The sequence below is a fragment of the Lepisosteus oculatus genome, chromosome 12 (genome assembly GCF_040954835.1).
Source record: "Lepisosteus oculatus isolate fLepOcu1 chromosome 12, fLepOcu1.hap2, whole genome shotgun sequence".
NCBI lineage: Eukaryota > Metazoa > Chordata > Actinopteri > Semionotiformes > Lepisosteidae > Lepisosteus > Lepisosteus oculatus.
The window spans coordinates 6,819,623-6,845,254 of record NC_090707.1 but is presented as its reverse complement, the minus strand read 5'-3'; the positions used below and the strand labels follow the sequence as shown (position 1 = coordinate 6,845,254).

The window sequence follows — 25,632 nt, the reverse complement described above, 5'->3', positions numbered from 1 at the left end:
CTGACATGTAAAGTTAATTCTTTTGCATAACAATGTCCCAGTTTTCCTACACACTATAAAAAGGGGCCTCAATCTCAGATCAGAGATGCAGTGAGAGCAATACAGCAAAACAGGACAATGGGGAAGGTAAGGCCGTTGAGTCTGTTGTGCATCTTTTGTGCCTCTGCTTACTTACAGTATGTGGAATCTTGAAAAGCCATTAATAGACTGATTTAACTCCAGTTTGTGCTTTAAAACATCATTTGCATTATAGACAATCGTGCCCACCCAGGCTATTAACAAGCAAACAAAAACCCAACCTTTTCAGATCATCTTCTACGAGGACAGGAACTTCCAGGGGCGCTCCCATGAGTGCAGCAGCGACTGCGCCGACCTGCACCCCTACTTCAGCCGCTGCAACTCCATTCAAGTGGAGAGCGGCTGCTGGATGGCGTACGAGCGCCCCAACTACATGGGCTACCAGTACTTCCTGCGCAGGGGCGAGTATCCCGACTACCAGCGCTGGATGGGCTTCAACGACTGCATCAGGTCCTGCCGCATCATTCCTCCCGTAAGTTGCACGAAGGATTTGCTCTTTAATGTCTTGCATTATCTTGGAAAGTATGGACAGTATAGGCCTGGTTCAGGGCTTGAATTCAATGTAAAACTAATTCTCTACTATACAGTATATAGTAAATAGACTACATGTATTTACTAAATATGCTTTTATATATATACTCAGTATTTGAATATCAAGTATTCTTGAGAAGTTTAGGAGCCCGAGCTAAAGGGTAGTTGTTCATCTGTTCATCATCAAGCACTCTGTGTCTTTTTCTCCAGTACCAAGGCTCCTACAAGGTGAGGATCTACGAGCGCCCTGAATTTGGAGGCCAGATGATGGAGTTCATGGACGACTGTCCCAATGTCTACGACCGCTTCCGTTACCAAGACATCCACTCCTGCAATGTGATGGACGGCTACTGGCTCTTCTACGAGCAGCCCAACTACAGAGGCAGGCAGTACTTCATGAGGCCCGGAGAGTACAGGAGGTTCAGCGACTGGGGAGGCATGAGCCCCAGGATCGGCTCCTTCCGGCGCATCACTGACTTCAACTGAACAAAAAACAACAAATGCAGATAAAAGTGTGTAACATGGAAACAGAATAAAATATAATTTCTTCTCTGACAATGCCAAAACTGTGTATTTTATTAGTCATGGTTAAGAATTTGCTTGCACAGCCAAAAAACAAACATGACACAGTATAACCAGAAAAACAATCAATAACTTCCAATTGTTTTTTTTGATTTAATTAATTTAGTTAATTAAATTCTTAAGAAATAAATCCTCTGGGGGTTCATCCTGTCCTGTTTCAACTGCTCTGCCCCATAATTCTCACTTGTGTCCTCTGATCTGTGTTCCACTGAAGAAGTGAAATGTGAGTCTGAAGAAATTTGCTCGAATGACCTTGTTAGAGTTCTTGAGGATTTTGAGAACATCTCCATTCACGAATAAAAAGGTTAAGTTCATTCATTAGCTGAATGGTTCAATAGTCCTTATCCTATCCTTGTCTGAATAGGTATATGAACTCTAATTCAGTAGCTAGTGGCACCTCCTTTAGCAGTAATGACTTCAAGCAGACCTTTGCTGTAACTGCCTGTCAGTTTCTTCCATTGGCTTGTAGCGATTTGTGACCATTCTTCCTCTCAGAACTGTTTCAGGGTTTCCATGCATGTGACGCTCACTCACTTCAGGTTTCGCAGTAACACAGGGGTTTAGGTCCAGCCTTTGACTTGGCCTTTCCAAAAGTTTTTTTTTCTTTTTTGTGCTGTAGATCTGTGTGTATGTTCAGGATCACTGTTTTCCTGCGTGATACTCTTTGACTCGGGTTCAGCTGACCAGTGGATGGCAGGCCATTCTCCAAAAGAATGTGCTGATACAAAGAACGTCTTCTTACACATTAATGTATTGGTAAGTATCATGCTTTTGCAATGGAGGCTACAGTTTTTTTTCTATTTTCCATTATTGCTGTAGTCCAGAGGACTTCAACCCTGCTCCTGGAAAGTCCCATTCCATCAGGTTTTACAGGTTGCGTTCTAAAGACTTGCAATAATTTCACTGCGACCAATTAATTAGGAGATTTGTTAATGCAAGCAATTCAGAGACAATCTGGGGCAAGACCATGAATTCTTCAGCCCTCCAGAATCAGGGTTCTGTTAATTGAACAAATAATTTGCTAAATTAATAAAAAATGTACAGACTCTGGACTGGGGCTCTTCAGGACCTGGGACGGAGACTCCTCCTGTAGTCTAACATCCTGAAACCTTATTAAATTACTTTATTTTCACTCCTCAGGGCAACAATTCTCCATTTCTGCACAGGCAGTCACTCAGGGTTTACTGCTTGCTCGCCACGTACAAGGAAATTGTGGCGTGCTTTTATCCGGCAGAGAGATATAAAAGCAATCCTTCCTACTGTCACCCTGAGCTTGACCCCAGACTGGACACCCTCCTGCTATAACTACTGACCAGCATCTTCACTTCTGGGTTACTGTTGAAGGAATTAACTAAAAGTTTTTACTAAAAGTTAGTATTATATCTTATTGACTATGTATTTCTTTACTTATATTTTACTAACTCCATCTCAGGATGTCTGGTATCTGAAGATAATATAGCCACACTGTATCCTTACGCATAGCTGGCATGGTTCTCAGGGAAATGACCGAGTGACCTATCCTGGAACAAATGATCTATTCAGCAGAAGGGGCTGCTTGTCATGCAAGCCGGCAGTAAAGAAAATATATGTACTGGTCAACTTTCTCTTCTCTTTTCAGCATGGAATAAAGCTATTACTTGTTCCTTTCTAGAATGACCATATATAGCCACAATGTAAGCAGAGAGCCATGTGGGAGTGTATCTTGTATAGTTTGTTTCACTATTTAAAAGAGCACTGCAAGCATTCTCTGTTGAGTCTTGTGTCCAAGAGCAAGACTCCCATATGCATATGAAATAAAAACAACTTTCAACACACAAACTCTCGGCTGATGCCCTTTGTTTGGCACAACACTGCCTAAAGCACCATGTGGACTCCTTTTGACGAAAATACCCAAAGAGAATGTGTTAGATTGTTGTTTAATTTATTGTTTAATTCTCACAGATAAGAAATAATTGCTCTTTATTTAACAGAAGTCCGTGATGCGCCGGAAGGAGCCGATCCTGGGGCTCATGCCTCCCCAGTCGCTGAACCTCCTGTACTCTCCGGGCCTCATGAAGTACTGCCTGCCTCTGTAGTTGGGCTGCTCGTAGAACATCCAGTATCCATCCATCACATTGCAGGAGTGGATGTCATGGTAACGGAAGCGGTCATACACAGACTCGCAGTCGTCCATGAACTCCATCATCTGGCCTCCGAAGCCTTCTCTCTCGTAGATCCTCATCCTGTAGGATCCTCTATGCTGTAGGAAAAAAATGATTTTTGTGTTTTTTGGTTAAAAAGCAATACTTTGCAATAGCTGACATAGTGAAGCCTTACCTTGCACTCAACTGTCTGAAATGTTCAGTCTAAAATGGCTTAATTAACCCTTGCTTTACTTATTTTGAATTTGTGCAAGAATGCTTTATTTTGGAATACTCTCATTTTTCTTTTCAAGTTAAATGCAAAGACATCTGTTGGTTTTGCATTCAGTATATTTTGCACATGTTGAATGTGCTGAAATTGGTAGTGCTACTGTGCTTGAATCAGAGATAGTGGTAATCTGAAAGTGACTAATTTTATGCTGCATCACATTAAATATTCAAGTCTCATAATCTTACATGGGGGATCATCCTGCAGGACCTGATGCAGTCGTTGAAGCCCATCCAGCGCTGGTAGTCGGGATACTCGCCCCTGCGCAGGAAGTACTGGTAGCCCATGTAGTTGGGGCGCTCGTACACCATCCAGCAGCCGCTCTCCACTCGGATGGAGTTGCAGCGGCTGAAGTAGGAGTGCATGTCAGCGCAGTCGCTGCTGCACTCATAGGAGCGCCCCCCGAAGTTCCTGTCCTCGTAGAAGATGATCTGGGAAAAAGAAAGAAACATTGTTGTCAAACTTTACCACTACATTGCACAACACTTTCCTTTGTAAAAACAACAGATTTTAAATTGAATATAGCATATTTTGTGACGACAAATTGATCAGGCTAAATTAGAGCACGTTCAACAAAGAAAGACCCCAAAAAATGTTGGATGTTTTGAAGCAGAAAACATCAATTCATTCATTGTGTCCAACAGTATAATCTTTGTTGGGAGACTGTGATTAAATTCAACACAGTAGCTTAAATTTACTAGGTTGAAAAAATGATACATTTCTCCAGGCATTCATTTTGAGGGCAATATTAAGTGTGACTTGGCATAAGACAGCTGCCCATTTTTCAGTTATTACAGAGAAACACATTGAATTAGAAAGGTTTTTGGGCTGTCTCAGCCTGTGGGGTGTCACATGTTATTTACTCTATCAGCATGCCATCTGCATTCTCAGCCATAATCACTAAAAAGTTACAGAGCTTAAGAAGCCTTTACACTTGGAAATAAGTTCAAGACACTACGTCAGACTCTTAGCTGAGACTGCGGAAAAACTGACTACTACATTGCTTATTAATTGCAGTAATTTGGAAGAAGCAGATTTTGTTAACTGAACACATGTTCAGTTTTAAGAACATAAAGGAAATATCAGTTTCATGAAACCTTGAACAAAATTAAAGGTCTTGGTATACCTTTCTTGAAGGCTTAATTACAGTTCCTGCATCTAAAACTGACATTAATTAATCATTTTCTGTAGTTAAATTAAGTTCCAAATGTAAGAAGACTTGTGCAATGGACAAAAAACACACTTGTCTAATTCCGAAGGTAATGTCACTAAATCATTGCTCAATTCTGTCATTGATCAGTATCTAGACAGCAGTGTTCAGATTGTGCAGGAGCTAGTTGAATTACTACATGAGACCACAGTCTGGCCTGGTGCTACAGAACACGAGCCCATGCTCCTCTTACCTTCCCCATGGTGTCCTGGATGACAGATGCCCTGTGGCTCACACTGCCCTGCCACCACATTTATACCCCACTTGTACCGCAAGGGGCCTGTGTCCCCATTGTGAGGAAGCCCTGACTCATCAGCACAGCAGAGAGCTGCACCTCTTGTCACAGCAGGTTCCAAAGGGAGATAATCGGGCGTTGTTCGTGTTTGTGGGGTCAGTTGGCCATTTTTATATTGTTCTCCTTGAACATGCAGAAAAAAGAGAAAATTCTCTGCTCTGAAAACAGCTGAGATATCTAGCAAATTTAGCACACAAATCCTTAACAAATCATTTGCATCAGTTTCAATGATACTGTGCTGCAAATAGGATTAAAGCAGGAATGCTGCTTAATCATTGCATTTACTTTTGACTTTGCTTTTTATTTTTTAAAAATCCAAACCATCATAATAAGCTTTCGTTTCATGGTGGAGTGAGGAAAGGGATCAAGTAGAGGAAAAGTGAGACTGAAAGCAAATTTTCAAGATAATCATGTAGGATTTTGGTTTCCTATGAATGACACCAATTATTTTTGCTGCTTTTCCCTGTAGTTCCCTTAAGTAAATATTATGTATATATTAATTATATTTTATACATAATTTCTAAAGCCCTGAAAAACAGGTTTAGAGAAAGGAAAAAAAGAATGAGAGGTGTGGTCCATTGTTGTAGATTTTTCACCAAAACAAAACCCTGAATGAATATGGCAAACAGCTTTAACATAAAGACGTGGAGCTACAGAGGGCATGGTATCAAACTTAGAATAAGCAGGCTGTAGGCTTAGTGACCGAAGGGGGCAAACAAAATTGCTACACATTTACACAGGGTTGCAAATCTTCACACATACTGTATCCTGCTCTCCAGCTCGTCTCAGTCTCAAAACTCACACCTCACATTGCACATCCCACACTGAGCTGCTCTTTCACCCTTGGAAACACAATTCTTCTCTTTGTTTCAGTTTGTACAATTTGTCAAACATTTTGGCAATGCCAATGTCTACTAAGGCAGTTGATACAGTTCCTTTGATAAAAGATAATGAAATGAGCAGACATCCCAATATAATTGAATGTTACCTTTTTGATAGTACAGTACTGCTGATTATTTTAAGGATGACACTGGGGCTTATTCAGCTGCTGTGAATGAAAACTATTGGTCCCCTATTTGATCTCACACCATGGCTAAAAAATATCTTCTACACAATGTTTCAGATCTCAAAAGTCCCACACCCATTGTTATCCAAATTATATTCACAATCTGATCATTTAATCATGATGGACATTCTAGGTAACACTCAAGAACACCTTAAGTTTGATCCTGCAATCTGCAACTCTTCTCTGAATGCGTTTAGTCCTTGCTTGAGCCCTTCCCCAAACCTCCTCCTGGTATTCACCAGATTTGTAGGAACAACTCGACTGCAGGTGCTGCTCATTTTAAAAACTGATGTTCCACTTGTTTAATGCGAGCTAACCGTTTCGGGTTAACTGAATTAACCGGTTTGTGCTTCTTATGAAACTCTAAGCTTCATACATCTCTAAATGCCTAATTATAAACACAAGTCGCTTCTTTTTTTCTGCTTAGTATCCTTTGTGCTCATAGTGTTTAAGTTGTTACGTGGTCTCCTAATGTTCTATCACGAAGGTGTTCATGGAGAGTGGTGATAGGAATAAGGGGTAATCCGATCTTCCATACGACGTATTTATTTAGAAATCAGTACAACAACTGAATTTAAATCTCTTAAGAAGAATTTTGAAGTAAATGGCTTAACTAGTAAATTGCACACTTGTTAAGCTCTATTGGTCCCTTGGCAGTTCCTTAGTGGTTGTATCTAGAAATATATAGATATTAAATCCTATTATTAACATTTCAGTAGCTCAGTCAATCCCTGTTTGAAGCATAGGAGAGACGCGATTTGAGTAGCAAGCTTAATTGGTGTTCCTCACTGGCTGAGGACAATGACAACCTGTCCAAAAGAATGGGGAGCCAGAGAGCTGCTGCAAGGGTGAAGACAGGGTGGAGAAAGGGAGTTAAAAATGAAACACAGGTGAGTCAGTAAGAAGTGTGATATTGATATGTAGGCAGGTGGAAGAGGGTGAGATTAGGGTCTGACCTCCTCCTGAACCTTTTTTTTATAAACTCAATATTGAGCAGCCATAATGACTGGTGATAAAGATCCAAAAGTATTTTTGGTACATAAATAAAATGAAATAGTTTGAAGAAGCATGGTGAGGCCACTATTTTTGGAACATTTCCCAAGTGTGGATCCACTTCACGTCTTAGTAGGTTGCTTTCCTGCATGACTGAGATAGAGGTCTTGGTGAGATGGGTCGTCTCACCCAGCAGAATGTAAGGCTGAGTGAAGAGAATGCATAGGCTTCTCCCCAGTAGCTATGGGATCAAGAATTAGGTTGACCTTGAGGAAACGTTTTTCCTTTTTGAGAAGGTGAGCTATTTTCAAGGAAAGGTAGAAAAGATCCTCTGAATCTAATTTGCATCTACAGGTAAAATGCAAATTCTGGTGGCGTTTCTTTGCGGTATGCTTTTATGCTTATGTTCAGTAACCTTGCATGCTTGCATTACGTCTGTAAGTGCAGACACAATTTTCCTATTTTAATACTTGCTTACATTGACAGTTCTTCGCAAAGCTACAGTACCTTGCTGAAAACACATTTCTGTGAAATTTGTGAACTCTGGTGACATGTGAATTTCCAAAGCTTTGGACTTGTCTGCAACAAGAAAATGATGAATAGTAACTGACAAACCAATATTAACAAGGAGAATTGTTTGAATTTTTTTTTTATTTCAATATATTTGTTTTTAAAAGACATTGCTCAGTTCAGTTGAAGTCCATGAGGCGCCGGAAGGAGCCGATCCTGGGGCTCATGCCTCCCCAGTCGCTGAACCTCCTGTACTCTCCGGGCCTCATGAAGTACTGCCTGCCTCTGTAGTTGGGCTGCTCGTAGAAGAGCCAGTATCCCTCCATCACGTTGCAGGAGTGGATGTCATTGTAACGGAAGCGGTCATAGACGTTGGGACAGTCGTCCATGAACTCCATCATCTGGCCTCCGAAGCCTTCTCTCTCGTAGATCCTCATCCTGTAGGAGCCTTGATACTGTAAAAACAGGAAACATACTGTAATGCAGTTTGAACTTAAGGAATACTTTTGGTATTTATAATTGTAAGGTCATCTTTTTCAAGGAACTGAGTGTTCAGTTAAAGAGTTTAACAGATCACCGTACGTGGGGGATCATTCGGCAGGATCTAGCACAATCGTTGTAGCCCATCCAGCGCTGGTAGTCGGGATACTCGCCCCTGCGCAGGAAGTACTGGTAGCCCATGTAGTTGGGGCGCTCGTACACCATCCAGCAGCCGCTCTCCACTCGGATGGAGTTGCAGCGGCTGAAGTAGGAGTGCAGGTCAGCGCAGTCGCTGCTGCACTCATAGGAGCGCCCCCCGAAGTTCCTGTCCTCGTAGAAGATGATCTGGAAGAGATGGAAGTGATTCCTCTTTTCTTAGTAGATTTGGCGAGGTCTATTTTCTGCTCGTATCGCTTATATTTTTTAAATATAATTGATCTTTTAAAATTATTTTTCCTTTCTTGTATATTCAACCTAGAAGAAACATTAATTAAATGAAGAGCCTTACCTTTCCCATTGTGCTAGATTGGTGTGGTCACACTGTATCCCTCATTGTGGATAGCTTCCTCTTTTATACTCTGGCAGCAAGCCCTGACACATTGTCATGTAAATCAATCGCATTTATGTGTCAGCTTTTTTAAGAGAATGTGCTGCCAAACAAAAACAGACCTGTCCTGTACTCCTTGTCAGCAGTGCAGCCAACCTCATTGTCACTTTCACAAAGGAAATATGACACTAGCTTTTGCTCCAGACTGGTACTGTGTGTGGGGGCAAAAATGAATCTGGAGAGCAAGAGAAAGACACTGCCCTAGGAGAGGAGGAACTGGCAAACAGGAGCTCTTACAAATGAAGAAAGAAGAAAAGTTTAGACTTTCCAGGGTCAGATGTAAGGTAGTCACATTTTGTCTTTAAATGGTTGATTAATGATACACATAAAAGGTGTTTCCCGAATCTGTTTTCCAAACGCCAGCTATAACACAATGCAGAACTACTGAGCGTTACAGTATAAGCTGTAGATGGCCATACACTGGCCAAATAAACTGCTTTCTTTTCTGCACATTTTAAAAACATTCTGGGAAATAAAGCAGGTCTCACAAAACGACAACACTGTATTCCTAAGGAGTGCTTTTTAACCTGTTGAACTACAATATATTCAGAAAGCCTAAGTGGCAGATCTTGGAAAACAAGTATTCTGCCTCATGGATAAAAAATACATTTATTTTCATTGTTATCACAGGGGCAGGAGCAGCACCTGACCATAATCTTGTGAGGCAAGAACATTAATTGATTCTGGCCATGCTTTCCTCCAGATATGTAGTGAAAGCCTTTGGCTGTCATTCAATTACAGTGGCAAACAAGTCTTCCAGAACTGCGTGCTTTTCAGGTTTTTATCTGTAAGGTCTTTAAGTACATACCTGATCTCAGCTGTTGACAATCTAATTGAATTGAATTGATTAGATTTAATTAGGCCTGCAAATCCTGTTTGACGTGCAACCTTTGAGGACCACAACTTTGTGCCACTTCTTTTCAACAGGTCGATCAAATGTCAGTGGGGCTTCAAGGCTCATCAGAAACAGCTGAGCACTATCACATGTTGCTGGGAAGTGAAATGAGTCTCATGGCATGTGCTTTTCTTATTTGGATTTGGTGTAGAGAGAAAAGTGTGCCTTGGGGACATGAGAAAGATCATAAACGGGATCAGGGCAGTCAGCTGATGGTGTTACTCATTTGGTTTTTAGTAGTTAATTGATCCAAGGAGCTCATCCAGCCAATTCTTGTGAGAAGCCAGGATACTGATTTAGACAACATAGCCAGATAGCTTGTTCCAGACGCCCACAATCTTCTCTGTAAAGACGTTTGTCCTTCTCTCAGTTTTAAATGCAATTTCCCTAGATTTCCTCTTGTGTCCCCTAGCTTGGTTTACTGCTGCCTCTGAAGTGTCACGATCGTAAACCCCTCCTCTTAAGGACGCTCCAGCCCTTCCTTGTTCAGTACTCATCCCCTGTACCTGCTTCCGGATCCTGCCCCTCGTCTTATAAAAGCCAGGTGCCCACTCTCTTCCGGGCTCTGCATTTGTTCCTGTACCGGGACCTGGAAGCACCTGGTCCCGTCAAGGTTTTAGTTTCTGTTTCTGTTTCTCTTTCTGTTTCTGTTCCCGTGCCGGTTCCGACCCGGTTCTTGTTTTATCTCGTCTGTCTTGGATACATCGCCTGGCTTTGGACTTTTGCCCATCTTGGATTCCCCTTTTGGACTCAGCTCTGGACTGTTTGCCTCGGCCACACCTCCCCCGAACACCAGCGCACCATGGACACGCCCCCTGTTTTCATTCCCGATTCCCGCATGCTTTTTCCCCCATGGTTTCCTCACTCATCCCCGGATTGTGTCGTCTGCACAGGGTCCGGAAAGAACGCTTTTGTTACATGAAGATGTCAAGTGAGTTGACTTTGTCAATCCCCTTGACAGCAGTCAATGGCTAATTGAACCCCTGGTAGTCTCTGTTCAAGACTACAGAGGATCAGCAAAGATCTTTTAACCCGTCTGACACATATCATCAAGGTCCTTTAAGTGGGATAGTTTTAATTTAATCTCTATGAACTGGAGGTCCAGGAGGCATGAAGGTCAAGGGAAAATAGAGCAGTGAAATCCTCTGTGATTACTGTACATGAATCCTTTGTTATTGGGTTGTAAGTTTCCATGGGTCACATTGTTTTCCTGCATCTGATTTGTTTTCTACGACACTTGCAGTATATATCTGCTGAAATGGCCTGTGGCATGTTGCACATTCTTCAGAAATGGACCTTCCAATATCGTATGGCGACCTCACAGTGAAGTGTGAAAACGGGTCTTTGTAGAATTTGAAGAAGCATCGGTAAGTGAAATTGAAATGAAAATTGATGTTGGCTGCATTGATTAGATTCAAGGACAGGGGTATGAAGGGCAGCTGATATGAGTGGGATATAGTCTAGTCTTGAGATAAGGACTGCCAACAAGGAACCAAACACCAAGTACCTGCTGTAACGAACAGTTCTTTCCGGACCCTATGCGGACGACACAATCCGAAGAAGTGGGGAAACACTGGGAAAACGTCATGCAGGAATACGGGGCTGAAAACAGGGGGGCGTGTCCAAGGTGCGCTGGTGCACGGGGGAGGTGTGGCCGAGGCAAACAATCCAAAAGAATAATCCTTAGAGGGTATCCAAAACACAAGGGTAAGTCCAAAACCAGGAGATCCATCATAACAAGGAATTAAAACCAGAAGCCGGGTCGGAACCGGCAGACAGGGAACAGGAACGGGAATGGGAACAGAGATTAAAACCTTAACGGGACCAAGCGCTTCCAAGTCCCGGACTCGCACGGCACGGAAACCAGATGCAGAGCCCGGATGAGCGTCAGCGTCTGGCTTTTAAGGTGGGCTGGGAATAGGAATCAGGTGCACAGAATAAAGTCTAAAGTGAAGGGCTGGAGCACCCTTAAGGAGGAGGGACTATAATCGTGACACCTGCATTGTCCAGCACGGCGTAACCCTTACTCTCAATGACTTGGTTAAATGCATGCTGGAAGACAGATAGTTGTATGACATAACTGAGCGGTTGTGGATGTTTCTTAGATATAGTAACAAGAGGCGGTCTGTGATGTCTTCAATAATGGAACTGGAAATGACTGAGCAACACAACACAGCACTGAAGAGAACGTGTCCTGCCTGATGGCCATCACATTGTGAATCCGAGATGTTTTGCCATTGATATGATGGAGGCCTTAGCTAAAATCTCACTGGTCAGCAGAAATGCAGAGGAGACAGATAAGGCTGTAGCTTTTTTGCAAATGGATAAAGGATCATAGGTTTATTTTCCTTGTTGTTCTTGAAACCGAGATATTGAATAAGGTTAATATTACAAGTAATAGGTTTAGTCAATGCTGAAAAAAAGAAGAGAGAAAAAACACAACGTTTCAGCCGTGGAGCCTTCTTCAGGTGTGAGAGAGACAGGGCAGTAGGCAAAGGTAAAGTAGCGGGAGAACAAAGGTTGGGAGGTAGGAGGAGTGAGAGGCGGGAGCAGGGGACAGAAAGAGAGGCCAATCAAGAGGTGTGAAGTCAGAATAGGTGTAGAGAGGTGTAAAATGAAACTTCCAGTGAATGGAGAAAATTTAAAAGAAGACTAGTCTGTCGTTAAGAGATGGGGGAATGTGTGATCCTAGCTGCAGGATAAGTTTGATTTCGATAGTCTTTCTGATGTATGAGTTCGGAAAACCGTCTTTGAGAACACAGACGGAGAGATTAGAGTGGTCGTGGCCGTCAGAGGTGAAATGAGAAACAATGGGCTTGGAGAAATCTTTAATCTTCACAGCCCTGACATGTTCTCTGAAGCGGTCTCCGAGTCTCCTTCCTGTTTCTCCAACATAGGTTAATGTTATGCTTAAATGCATTTCAAGATAATTTTGAGGTGGACTCAAACAATTCAAGGCAACTACAGACTAGCAGTTGTACACTGTTTATTTTTTATGTTTAATCATTTTTAAATTCATTCTTTATCTTGAATAATAGCTAATTAAGAAAGCTCATAACCAGTGCAAACTAATACGTAGTCATGTTGAAATTGGATTTGTTTCTTTTATTATTTAATTTTTAACTTACAAGATTCCCACTTATTTGTTTATTTTTTCATAAGGGTATCTTTATTTTTTACTGTGTATATGTACTGTATTTAAAAAAATCATCTCTACCATTCTGTTTGATATGTGATCTTTGAATGTGAAAGCACTATAAGATTGCACAGAAAAATGGAAACCAAACTGAGGTCGTATCTACACCATTGTATTGAATGAAATATATTATTCTGAAGTTAAAACTGAGCACTGTATTTAGGTGGGTAGCATAGCATAGTGCTTAAATCTCTGGACTTATAGAGGATTTGAGTTCCTTCTGAAGACAGTGCTGTTGTATCTTGTTCGGTGGACTTTACCCCAGCTGCTCCAGTCCTCCCAGCTGTTTGAATGGGGACCAGCACCGCTGGGGAAGACTCTGTGATGGACTGGTGTCCAGGCCATGAGTGGAGTCATGTGCTTACAGATCGCTTCACACCTAGAAGACAGGATGAGCTCTGGCCCAATGATCTGTTGTGTGTGACTATACATCTAATTACATTTATTTCTGCCATTAAGTAGTTCATAAGTATAAACATGAGTAACCATGAAGATGTAGGTTCCGAAAAAAAATACTTTGAAAGGTTTGTTGTTCTCGCTGTATATTTTTATTAATCACTTAACAGAAGTCCATGATGCGCCGGAAGGAGCCAATCCTGGGGTTCATGCCTCCCCAGTCGCTGAACCTCCTGTACTCTCCGGGCCTCATGAAGTACTGCCTGCCTCTGTAGTTGGGCTGCTCGTAGAACATCCAGTATCCATCCATCACATTGCAGGAGTGGATGTCATGGTAACGGAAGCGGTCGTACACAGACTCGCAGTCGTCCATGAACTCCATCATCTGGCCTCCGAAGCCTTCTCTCTCGTAGATCCTCATCCTGTAGGAGCCTTGGTACTGTCAGCAGAAACAAACACATATGTTTTGCTGGTCTGAAACAAGCAGGATATGTAAAACCCTGGAATCTTTATTGCCCTTGCATTTAGAGCTCTTCAGTGCCCCATCCGAGCATCCTGCCTCCCACTACCTACCAGACATTGTCATCAGTATCAATATTGCATCAGGAAGTATGAGCTGGATTTGATTAGATTAACGCTACTGCTGCAGCACTTACAGGCTACAGATTTCCATAGGTTTTAAATAGAAGCTTACGTGAGGAATCATCCTGCAGGACCTGATGCAGTCGTTGTAGCCCATCCAGCGCTGGTAGTCGGGATACTCGCCCCTGCGCAGGAAGTACTGGTAGCCCATGTAGTTGGGGCGCTCGTACGCCATCCAGCAGCCGCTCTCCACTCGGATGGAGTTGCAGCGGCTGAAGTAGGAGTGCATGTCAGCGCAGTCGCTGCTGCACTCATAGGAGCGCCCCCCGAAGTTCCTGTCCTCGTAGAAGATGATCTGTGTTCCAACAGAGAGAGCAATCAATTTCTAAGCTTCTTCCTGGGTTTGTTTAAACCAGCAAGTACAAATCTACTGTATAGCTTCCAGAAATAAAAGAAACAAGACACAAAGCTTTTTTCCTTTTTTAATTACTGTAATTGAATTGCACATCAATGAATTCAAAACAGAACAAACATCTACTCTCAAACTTCTGACAGCAGCAGAGAACTGCCTGGTACCAGAGCATTGAGGACAGTAATTCTTCAATGTGACTGCCAGCATTATTCATAACATTTGAGTGTAGGGCCTCAAAGTTGCAGGTTTTTAGAGGTTCTAAACTTGCTTTCATCTGCTATGTAAATTATTTAAGTGTTATCATTAACAATGAATGAGGGATTTTCTCCCATGCTAATTGACTGCAACTCATATGAAATTGCTGTTCTTTAAAATGTAACCTAATGAACATCAGCTTGCATTGTCAGGTCCAGTATTTAATGTTCAGAGCATGAGTCAGTGCTCCTCTTACCTTCCCCATGGTGTCCTGGATGACAGATGCCCTGTGGCTCACACTGCCCTGCCACCACATTTATACCCCACTTGTACCGCAAGGGGCCTGTGTCCCCATTGTGAGGAAGCCCTGACTCATCAGCACAGCAGAGAGCTGCACCTCTTGTCACAGCAGGTTCCAAAGGGAGATAATCGGGCGTTGTTCGTGTTTGTGGGGTCAGCTGGTTAATTCCATATTGTTCTTCTTAAAAATGTAGAAAAATAGAACATTCTCTTCATCAATACCAGACTGATCCCAAAGCTCAGTATTTTTAAAATGCATTATTTCTCCTCAACACTGATGGATTATTTCACATGGGACAACCCAAGGGTCACGAGCATGTGGAAAAATGACTGATTTTCTTTGTTCTAAAGTCAAAGAGAACTATGATTTGGGAAAATGTGCCCGGGCAAATATACATAGCTATTAGGGCGGAATTACTGCCTCACAGCCCTGGGGTCTTGGGGTTCTTTCTAGACTGGGATGCTCTTTCTGTGGACTTTGCACAATATTGAATATAGAATATTGAATTATTAAAAAGTGCTTTCTGCCTTCAGATTGCAAGAATTGTTCTGTAATTGATAAAGTCACAAACTATAAATCTTAATTTTACGTAGTCAGTTATAAAATATTCCTTCGTCCAATATAATCTTAGTAATTATACAATAATTTCACAACTTTAAACTAAACCAACTGCTACTGCAATTAACACTAAAGGATAAAAACATCAAAAGAGATTTCGGTATATGACGGAAAAAGTTAATTTTATACAGTATTCTAGTGAGTTTCCTCCATATTCTTGTGAGTTTCCTCCCACCTTTTCAAGACGTGCTGACTGGGTTCACTGACTCTAAAATACAGCCTGTGTGCTTGTGTGTCCCATCCAGGGACTTCCATCCTGACTCTTTGACACAGTCTCCCAGTTGCAGAAACACCGGGATTTGGCAGAAGTTTCATGCTAAATGCTCTACCCCTGTGTGTGCTCCCTGTGTGCGCTCTTGTTAATGTTACACTGCAGATTCTAAAGACGCCCACTGGCTTGACTTCTGCTTATCGATGCCCTTTTCTTTGAAAACTTCAGTCAGGTCTTCTCTTTTTGAGACAGGACTAGGGCATGTGCTTGTGTCTGGAAATGTACAGTACCTGGACCCTCTTCTCTGGACTGATTGTAGAGCAGCACTTTATGTTCTTTTGTGGTGGATGGACCAGAATTGCACAGGATTCTTCACACACAATATAAGACACAATGGCGTTCTGATGATGTCCTGCTCCTCAGGCAGGCTGTGTGTGTGGCAAGGGAAGGGCTTTCCACACTGGGACCCTCCCTGGTTGTTGGATTTACATCCTCTAGAACAGGAAGAGGGGTTCTGACACAATAATAACAATTCCTTACACTTATATAGTGCTTTTCTGGAAAATCCACTCAGCTTTACAGGAAATGGGAATCCCCTCCACCACCACCAGTGTGCAGCATTCACCTGGATGATGCAACAGCAGCCATAGTGCGCCAGTACTCTCCCCACACACCAGCTCTCAGTGGGGAGGAGAACAGAGTGATGAAGTCAGTTCAGAGATGGGGATTATTATTTTTTTAAAAGCCCTGGGATTTTTAATGACCACAGAGAGTTAGGACCTTGGTTTTATATGTCATCCAGAAGATGGTACCTTTTTACAGTAGGGTGTCCCCATCAATATAATGGAGCATTGGGACCCACACAAACCGCAGGGTGAGCACCCCCTACTTGCCCCAATAACACCTCTTCCAGCAGCAACCTCAGCTTTGCTAGGAGATCTCCCATCCAGGTACTGAGCAGGCTCAAACCTGCTGAGCTTCAGTGGGCTGCCAGTTGTGAGTTGCAAGGTGATATACAGTAGCTGTTGGCTAAATGGAAGTGGAGGTGTTTTAGCCCTGGTGCATGGGTGCTCTTTATTGCCAAGAGTTCTTTATATTTATTCATATATCTAGCTATGCATTGGGAGCTCTAATTAAACTCTTAGTAACATGACTTTCAGTTGGCACATGTCTTTCCTAGCTCTTTCCCTTCCTTTGTCTCACTTTTCCAGTACACAGTACAGCTGCTCAGGCTGAGCACGTTGCAAGGTCTTCCTGTTGAGAATTAGACTAAGCCTGCACTGCACCCCCCCTGTGGTGGTAGTGGTGGTAGATATGCATCCTTCTTATAGGATCAGAACAAAAAAAAACGAACCTTTGTATCAAATATTGAAACAACTGCCTACTGTTGTGATAATTGATTTTGATCATTATTTTTATTACATCTTTCCCACATTTTAATATTTTAACCAAAGGACTGAATCAATAAATATTAAATTAAAAATATTAAAAAGCTGTTCTATTATTCCTCATGTGTGTGATTATTGCCCTTGTTGTGATGTTAAAGCAAGTAAAGGTCTGTAGGCTCAGTGCTAGCTCAGGTGTGTGAACTTCATTTTACTTGTGTTCATTATTTACTCTGGACTGAATGTAGAAAAGATGAAGAGGTAGAGATTGTTAGCAGCACGAATGACTGCCTCCCTACGGACTACCTGAACTTACAACTCCCGTCACACCATGTGAAAATCAGATTTCCTTTGCAAGGAAATACATTTTCTTTGGCATGTGTTTTCTCCAGGTGTCCTGGTTCTCTCCCAACGTCCAAAGACAGGCTTGCTAGGTTATTGCAGTGAGGAAACACAGCCCACTAATTCACGGCCTGGGATCTCTAAATGCCGTGCAAACGTGTTTATTAAAAGCAGACTCTCTTTGTCTCTGAAAAACTGCGTCTAGTCGAAGTTATTAAGATTTATAAGTATTAGTTACACATGCACGCTACACTTCTCTCCCAAATTATATCTGGGTTTGGTTCAATTAAACCAATACAAAAACACTGCGACGTGAATGACCTTAAAAGGAACAAGTGTTAGCACAATGCCCTGAGGAAGACAGAAGCTAAAATACTTGATGCCAAATTCTCCTTTTAGTTTTCTACTAGAAAAGAATAGGGCTGCCCATGTGTTTGCCTACTGAGCTGGCAATCAAACCACAGCATCAGGATGATGTTGGAGGTCTCAGCTCAGGAAGCAGTGTGGTAAAGTGCAGCTATCGTGCTCTTTCTCCCTGTGGCTCTCAGTGTTCAGTTTCCCTGAGAGTCACTGCTGCTGGCCGTGGTCATTACTGAGTGGGTGGGAGCCAAGTCCTGCTAACAGATTGCCCTGTTTGAGTTTCCAAATTGTTTGTATTTATGTGATTGTGTGTGTGGGACGTGTGTGTGCTTGTGAATGTGGGATGTGTGTGTGCTTGTGAATGTGGGATGTGTGTGTGTGTCCCTGTGCGTGTGGGGTGGGTGTATATGCTTGTGTGTGTGTGGGGGGGGTTTGTGTGCATGTGTGTGTGTGGGATATGTGTGTATGTATGTGTGTGTGTGCACGCTGGAGTTCAGAGTTGTTTGTACTGTATGTGTGTGATTGTGCATGTGACACGTGTGTGTGTGTGCTTGTGCATGTGGGGTGTGTGTGTGTGCTTGGGCATGTGGGATGTGTGAGCTTGTGTGTGTGTGCTTGTGCGTGTGGGATGTGTGTGTGGTGGGGGTGTTTGTGTGCATGTCTGTGTGTGTGTGCACACTGGAGTTCAGAGTGTCCATCCAGAGTGTAGTCCTGCCCTCCACACTGTGCTTCTGGGCTTGGATACAGTTTTCCAAGTCGTTTTCCAGGAATAAGCATCTTCCAGATGCTGGATGGATAACACTCTGTAAGCGCTAGCACTGATCTCAAGTTTAATATTTGCATTAAAAACACAACAAGAGTAACAGAAGAGTAACATTTAAATGTCATATGACAGAGTATGGTGTCATTCCTGCATCACCCATGCGTGTATTTGAGAAGAATATTGCCTATGGCTGACTTGGAGATGCACAATAGACCAGAAAACATTCCCATCCTTAAAACATGACAGGAATACCCTATTTCTGGACAGCTTTCTGAGTACCTTGTGGAATTTTGGATTTTCCAGAACTTTAACAGTCAGACTGCATTAAACTGAAATGTGAAATAAGAAAAATAGAACTTTACATATTTTTATCTCAGCATTGAATACGTTTTCTTATCTTAAAAATCTCTTTAAAACTGTAGTTCTCGTTTATGTGTTATATCCCTCTCATTTCATGTTCATTGAATTTTGCAATTAAAATATACATACTGTATAGTATATGACAAAGATTGTAAATAACAATGGAAAAAATGTGTTGTACCGTTGTGTATTAAATGGCACATGTGATAAGGAGGCATTTAACAAAATAATACAGTAATGTCATTAAGTTCAAATATTTTTGCTCTTTATTTTTGTTTTTTGTACACGTTCATCTGAAATACGATTGAAATTTAACAGAAGTCCATGATGCGCCGGAAGGAGCCGATCCTGGGGTTCATGCCTCCCCAGTCGCTGAATCTCCTGTACTCTCCGGGCCTCATGAAGTACTGCCTGCCTCTGTAGTTGGGCTGCTCGTAGAACATCCAGTATCCCTCCATCACATTGCAGGAGTGGATGTCATTGTATCGGAAGCGGTCGTAGACATTGGGACAGTCGTCCATGAACTCCATCATCTGGCCTCCGAAGCCTTCTCTCTCGTAGATCCTCATCCTGTAGGAGCCTTGGTACTGTCAACATATAAATTGCAGGTTAGCAGTTAAAGTTACACTTGTTTTAGAAAGCCATGCTAAGAAACGCATGCAGATCCTCTTCTAAATGGTCACTGAACTGTGCTGTGAGATGTTTTTGAGGCTGCTATGAAGAAGTATTGGAATGGAATGTCTGTACTACAAAAACAGCCAGAATTCCACTGCTTTATACATACAAATCATTACACATCAATTATCACTGTGTTGCACTATTGCAAATTAATGGTAATGCAATTTGTCATCGACAATAAGGGTAGTGGGCACAATTTAGGTGCCAACAATAGTGGTGATGGTTCACCTAACCTTCTTCATGGTAGGATGTTAGATTTTGCTTCATGTAAAACCAAGATACTAGGGCCATGGAGCAAGATGAAAGAATCAATCAACTAATGTAGAGAACATTGTATTGTATGTCAAAACATTTCTTTGTACTCAAGTAAATTTAAAGACCCACTTGAGGAATCATCCTGCAGGACCTGATGCAGTCGTTGAAGCCCATCCAGCGCTGGTAGTCGGGATACTCGCCCCTGCGCAGGAAGTACTGGTAGCCCATGTAGTTGGGGCGCTCGTACACCATCCAGCAGCCGCTCTCCACTCGGATGGAGTTGCAGCGGCTGAAGTAGGAGTGCAGGTCAGCGCAGTCGCTGCTGCACTCATAGGAGCGCCCCCCGAAGTTCCTGTCCTCGTAGAAGATGATCTGTGCAATACAGTACATGGATACTTCATTTAGAATTGATCTGAATGTATAATCGACATGTAAAATGAAAAATGCACTCAAAAGCCTTACCTTTCCCATGTTGTGTTTTTTACAGGGCTGTAGCTCAATGTGCAAGCTCCTGTGTCTGATGCCTTTATATTGGGTTACAGAGACAGTTGTCATTGTTATTTAAATACATGAACAAGAGCAATCAGCAGTTTGAAGCATTAAACAATCAGAAGGTGATGGACTTATTCGACACCGCCATTCAGAAGCCCATTGTGTATGTATATTGTGCGAGTTCTGCCAGCAACATTTCAACAAACCATATAATGGCTCTCTGAATAATGCATAATCTAGTTTTAGCACATTGAACTTTCTATCCAGAAGACAAAACGTGGTATTGCATTTCTGGGGCTTTCTAAATTTCTTCACGGAGGTGACTGTATAAAACAAAATTTCAGAAGGCAGTAGTTGTAGGAAATATAAGATTCACTCAAAAATATTGCCTTCTTATCATTATAATCAAATGTTTTGCATTTTCATTTTTTTCATTGCTGTATATCTTTCAGCTATATAAAACCATCGCTGTACTTAAAAGTTGTTAAACAAAAATTCAGGGGGGCGATCATACTGTAATCTCATACTTCTGCTACCTCCTTTATAAATACTTGCCTGCTGGGCACAGTTTTGCGCATGTCTTGTCTAGCCCCCCCTAGTTCCCCCATCGGCACCCCTGGTGCAGCTCCCTGGCTCATTCCTCGCAAGTGTAGGTCATTCCCTCCGTTTGGAGAGATAAGGCCAAAACTTAAAATATTAAGCAAGCTCATATTATTATTAAGCACCCTTATTAAGTGGCTAAATTCATTGTGATCGAATATGAACCAGTTACTGACCACATAGGACGCTGTGTGGTCAGCGCTGGTAAACTACGGTGGAAGTGATCCTTTCAGCACCTTGTTTTCAATTAGAGTGAGAACTCCCGTGTAAAACATCTAAATCTCAATGAACACAAAACACGGTCTGTTCACTCATTCATTTCCGACACAAGCCTGAGAGCGTTTTTTTTTAAATTCCAAAGGAAAAAAAAATGTGAGCAATTATTTTCAATGGTATTTTTGCTCTCGCGATTTCCAATAGATTTTCAGTTCCTAAAACAAGAGATTTTAGGAAAACTGGAATATAAAGGAGCTGAGAAGCGCAGAACATTGTCCTTCCCATTGCTGAGCCATAACAGTATCAGTGTCTTACATTGAGAAGACAGTGCAGTCAGTAGGGATTTGTCTACAGCCATGTTACTGTCTGAACTACAAGAAGGGGTTGCTCACTGAAATTTAGTCAGGAAAGTAGCAAGAGAATTTAAACACAGATCTAGTCAGAAGGTTTCTTGTTGTTTTGCGATATCTGCAGCACAAGGCCCGGGAGGCGACGGGACGGGACAGCGCAGGTCTGGATCTGCAGTCCCGCAAGCGCAGGAGAGCCAGCCCGCAGTGTGACTGAGCCCTTACCGCACAGCGCCCTCCTGCGTCACAGAACGAGAAGCATCTCTGCAGCCCGGCAAGTTCATGAAATGAGCACCTCACTCGCGTTTCGTTTCGTGAAGGCTGTCAGAGCGGGGTGGTACTGTCAAGTGTCCGCCTTTCCTTGCCTGGTAATCCCAGAGCGCTGCTGTGCACTCATCCGTTACGTTGGGAATCGGGGTTTCCGCACTGCTTAAATTGCCCCGCTACTCCGAAAACAGAACTGTGCCTTTGGTCTATTAACTAAAACGTAGGGTAAATGTCTGTTCTTTTACAGCTACATTTGCGATCCTAGTTTCTGAATTTTCAGACGTATTATCAATCGATTTCAAACTGCTGCATTCGCTGGCTCGACTTTCATATAGAGAAATCAAACTGGCATAATAAACGTCACTCGACGTTAATTCACTCGATGTTATAAATGTTACTGGAGGAAAAGTGCTAAATTTACAGCCTGACAAGAGACAAATTGCTTCCTTGTGCCTTATGGAACAATTTCAATTTCATAACAAAGCGATTTTGTGTTTTATGCATTGTGGTTTTTGTGTTGGGAAGTACAAATGTCTTCGGATGATAGGGTATGTAATAAAAAAGGGGCAGAAAATAGTTTAGCACGGAAGTTTATTTCATGTTTTGCGCGGAAATTTTATTTATGAACCTCATTTGTACTGTAAATACCAAGTGAGAGTGTTCTGCTCTTTCCAGAATTACTTTTCTCCACACCCAGGTGTTAAAGAATCGATGTGTAATGCATGGACAGTGTGACAAGAGAGGTTTCATACTGTATACTGTATGAATAGGGTTATTTAATGAAGAGACCAATCTGATATTTGTTCAAAGCCAGAGCTTATTATTCTGCCACTTTTCATTTAATTATTTACATTAAAATGACTCATTCAGACTTGTGGAAGGTATTTCTTACAGAATACAGTATCTTTGGTATAAATTGATTTATGTTTTATGCATTGTCCTTTTTTTATCAAACTCAAATACTCAGTATACTGTATAAAATGCCAAAAACCTTGGCAATTCAATCTGCTAAATTATTATTGTGAAGTCAAAGTAAATGTATCCATTAAATGATAAAGAATGCACACATCCTGGGTTCAAAAGCGTCAATCTCAGTATCTAGAAATCATGTTTCTTTAGATAAATAGGAGTTTTCTTTTTTAATATCAATTACATTCTCACATTTCTTTCTATATCTTGTTTCTGAGGTGAAAATATCCCTCTGGCCAAAAGAAAACATACCTGTAGAAAAAAAAATCTAGTCATATTTTGGCATCACTTCCTATTATAATTGTAGTAATAAATGTAGAAAAATGTACAGTATATATTGCTGTCCTTACTGTAAAAGTTTTGTTTTTCAAATAATGTATTTAAATACTGCATCTGGTGCTCCAAGGGTTTAATGAATCATACTTGGAAAAAGGCTGAAAGGAATCAGACAGATATTTTGTAACTGAAATATTTTTATTGACTATATGCTGGGATTCCAGACATTAAAGTCTGCAATTTTTAGCAGGGCTCCATGATGCGCCGGAAGGAGCCGATCCTGGGGTTCATGCCTCCCCAGTCGCTGAACCTCCTGTACTCTCCGGGCCTCATGAAGTACTGCCTGCCTCTGTAGTTGGGCTGCTCGTAGAAGAGCCAGTATCCCTCCATCACATTGCAGGAGTGGATGTCATGGTAACGGAAGCGGTCGTACACAGACTCGCAGTCGTCCATGAACTCCATCATCTGGCCTCCGAAGCCTTCTCTCTCGTAGATCCTCATCCTGTAGGAGCCTTGGTACTGTCAGCAGAAACAAACACATATGTTTTGCTGGTCTGAAACAAGCAGGATATGTAAAACCCTGGAATCTTTATTGCCCTTGCATTTAGAGCTCTTCAGTGCCCCATCCGAGCATCCTGCCTCCCACTACCTACCAGACATTGTCATCAGTATCAATATTGCATCAGGAAGTATGAGCTGGATTCGATTAGATTAACGCCACTGCTGCAGCACTTTCAGGCTACAACCTGCTCACTTAGTCATTGCAAAGTTGCCACATGTGATCTGTTTTGCAAAAGTCCAGATTTCCATAGGTTTTAATCCTAACTCTGTAGGATCCCCCGTGCTGTGGCGGAATAGAACAGCACACACATCCTGAAGGCGTCTGATCTCTGTGCCTCGTGTGTTTGCAGAAATAACAAAAATCATTTTCAAGAGCATCATATAGACCCATATAGACCCATGTGCAACTCCCAGCACAGGGCTGAAGGAGCCAGTCTTGAAAGGAAGGGTGACCAACATGGCACAATCTTAAATTAAGCAATCAATTTAGCCAGCAGGTTTTTGGGAGATGGGAGGAAACAAATGCACTTGGTGAAAGCTCTTTATAAAATGGTGCCTCTAGGAAGATGTGGAGGGACATGCAGAGCACACACAGACAGGGGCACCTGCTTGGAATCGAACCCAGGATCACAGCCCTCCCTATGCCAGACACCTCAGAGTCATATCAGCTAAATTTCAACAGAATTACTGCATTGAAATTTGTGAATTAGTCTCTTATTACATCATAAAAGCTTAGGGCTTTTACTGGCAATTGATAATATATACCACATACTGTATATGGTCTAAATTACAAATGATTTGCTCCTGTTTTTATAATATGTCATAGTGTAAAAAACAAAACACTGAATAACATACATCACTGTTAGAGGTTCCAAGTTAAAGGTAAAGTTAACATTAAGATACCATGAACTGCCCCTTAATGGTTTTAAAGATGTAGGTGCAGTAGTTTCCACTGAGCATAATGTAAGTGAAATGCCTTATCTCTGCCACAGGAGCTGGTCTTGGTCTGGATTTTTAATCAGGTTGCTCTATTGCAATGTTTCAACTTCCATAATAATCTTCTCAGCAGATTGTAATTGCAAAGACCCATCAACATATTGCAGGGGCTAGAATGAGCAGGAAGCATTGGCTCACAAAAATTCTATGAGGAGTATTTGCAAAGCAAAGGAGAACTTGCTCCTCATTTGCAGAATTTAATTATGAAAGTATGAAGAGTCCAATCAACCCAAAAGACACAACAGGTGTGGAAACCAAGAAAACAAATCAGGCATGCAGTGAGCAGAGATACATTCAAGGTGTTCAGATTCTTTTGTTTAGTTGAAGAAAGTTAGAGTAATTAGATTCTTAATCTACAACTCTATACGTCTGAAATAAACCGTTTTAAATAAAGTAATATTTGCTTCACTTATTTTTGTCGGCATGCAATGTCCAATTAATTAGATATCACATTAAGAGATATAGGTCAAACTATGTTTTGTTGCAGTGCAGATCTATTGATTTTAATTTTAAGTACTTGTAGAATGTTAAGTTCCCCCAAACTACCAAGCAAATGGTACCTTTGGGGTAATAAAGACTCTCTCTACTCATATGCCAATGTAATGAAACAAAGAATTTTCTTACGTGAGGAATCATCCTGCAGGACCTGATGCAGTCGTTGAAGCCCATCCAGCGCTGGTAGTCGGGATACTCGCCCCTGCGCAGGAAGTACTGGTAGCCCATGTAGTTGGGGCGCTCGTACGCCATCCAGCAGCCGCTCTCCACTCGGATGGAGTTGCAGCGGCTGAAGTAGGAGTGCATGTCGGCGCAGTCGCTGCTGCACTCATAGGAGCGCCCCCCGAAGTTCCTGTCCTCGTAGAAGATGATCTGTAGCAATATATTAAAAGAATTGCAGTCTGCAAAATTAGTTTCACTAGTAAAAAAGAGAATCAACAAGTAAGATAATTTTGAAATGCACTAACCTTCCCCATTTTGGATGCAACTGTGGGATTCATTCCAAAAGGCAGCAGTTTGATGGACCTTTTATACTCGATTGCTGCGCACAGGGTTTTTGTTATTTAAATCTCCCAGTCTGATGAATTAGCAGAACTAATTGAAATTGAAGTATTTCTTTCCTTCTGTCACAATGCGGCATTTCAAAATGAAAGAGCAGGGCATCAACTGGTTGAGGTCCTTAACTAACAGGTTATGGATTTAG

General features: G+C 41.9%; 6 protein-coding genes across 7 annotated transcripts; 1 reads left to right on the top strand and 5 right to left on the bottom strand.

Annotated features, from left to right (window-relative positions):
- The first annotated feature begins 26 nt into the window (after positions 1-26).
- LOC102694691 (gamma-crystallin M2-like) lies at positions 27-1,175 on the top strand. Its single transcript, XM_006636279.3, has 3 exons — positions 27-126; positions 308-550; positions 820-1,175. Exons 1-3 carry the CDS (start codon positions 118-120, stop codon positions 1,093-1,095), a joined length of 528 nt encoding a protein of 175 aa, XP_006636342.2. The 5' UTR covers positions 27-117; the 3' UTR covers positions 1,096-1,175.
- Positions 1,176-3,095: 1,920 nt separating this feature from the next.
- On the bottom strand, positions 3,096-5,106 carry LOC102697049 (gamma-crystallin S-1-like). The gene is made up of 3 exons (XM_006636376.3): positions 5,004-5,106; positions 3,789-4,031; positions 3,096-3,430 (listed from the first exon to the last, which is right to left on the bottom strand). The coding sequence occupies exons 1-3, from the start codon at positions 5,061-5,063 to the stop codon at positions 3,155-3,157; spliced, it is 579 nt and encodes a 192-aa protein (XP_006636439.3). The 5' UTR covers positions 5,064-5,106; the 3' UTR covers positions 3,096-3,154.
- A 2,745-nt stretch (positions 5,107-7,851) lies between these two features.
- LOC138216020 (gamma-crystallin M2-like) lies at positions 7,852-8,708 on the bottom strand. Its single transcript, XM_006636278.3, has 3 exons — positions 8,663-8,708; positions 8,257-8,499; positions 7,852-8,129 (listed from the first exon to the last, which is right to left on the bottom strand). The coding sequence occupies exons 1-3, from the start codon at positions 8,669-8,671 to the stop codon at positions 7,854-7,856; spliced, it is 528 nt and encodes a 175-aa protein (XP_006636341.2). The 5' UTR covers positions 8,672-8,708; the 3' UTR covers positions 7,852-7,853.
- A 4,669-nt stretch (positions 8,709-13,377) lies between these two features.
- On the bottom strand, positions 13,378-14,803 carry LOC138242012 (gamma-crystallin M2-like). Its single transcript, XM_069196637.1, has 3 exons — positions 14,694-14,803; positions 13,943-14,185; positions 13,378-13,687 (listed from the first exon to the last, which is right to left on the bottom strand). Exons 1-3 carry the CDS (start codon positions 14,751-14,753, stop codon positions 13,412-13,414), a joined length of 579 nt encoding a protein of 192 aa, XP_069052738.1. The 5' UTR covers positions 14,754-14,803; the 3' UTR covers positions 13,378-13,411.
- A 4,217-nt stretch (positions 14,804-19,020) lies between these two features.
- Positions 19,021-20,234, bottom strand: LOC102696858 (gamma-crystallin M2-like). 2 transcript variants are annotated; one of them, XM_006636375.2, is made up of 3 exons: positions 20,173-20,234; positions 19,840-20,082; positions 19,021-19,364 (listed from the first exon to the last, which is right to left on the bottom strand). In XM_006636375.2, exons 1-3 carry the CDS (start codon positions 20,179-20,181, stop codon positions 19,089-19,091), a joined length of 528 nt encoding a protein of 175 aa, XP_006636438.2. In that variant the 5' UTR covers positions 20,182-20,234; the 3' UTR covers positions 19,021-19,088. The 2 variants fall into 2 exon arrangements, with proteins under 2 accessions (XP_006636438.2, XP_069052667.1); XM_069196566.1 differs by lacking the exon at positions 20,173-20,234 and having other exon boundaries at positions 19,840-20,100.
- A 2,820-nt stretch (positions 20,235-23,054) lies between these two features.
- On the bottom strand, positions 23,055-25,466 carry LOC102694236 (gamma-crystallin S-1-like). The gene is made up of 3 exons (XM_006636273.3): positions 25,397-25,466; positions 25,059-25,301; positions 23,055-23,396 (listed from the first exon to the last, which is right to left on the bottom strand). The coding sequence occupies exons 1-3, from the start codon at positions 25,427-25,429 to the stop codon at positions 23,121-23,123; spliced, it is 552 nt and encodes a 183-aa protein (XP_006636336.3). The 5' UTR covers positions 25,430-25,466; the 3' UTR covers positions 23,055-23,120.
- Positions 25,467-25,632: the final 166 nt, after the last annotated feature.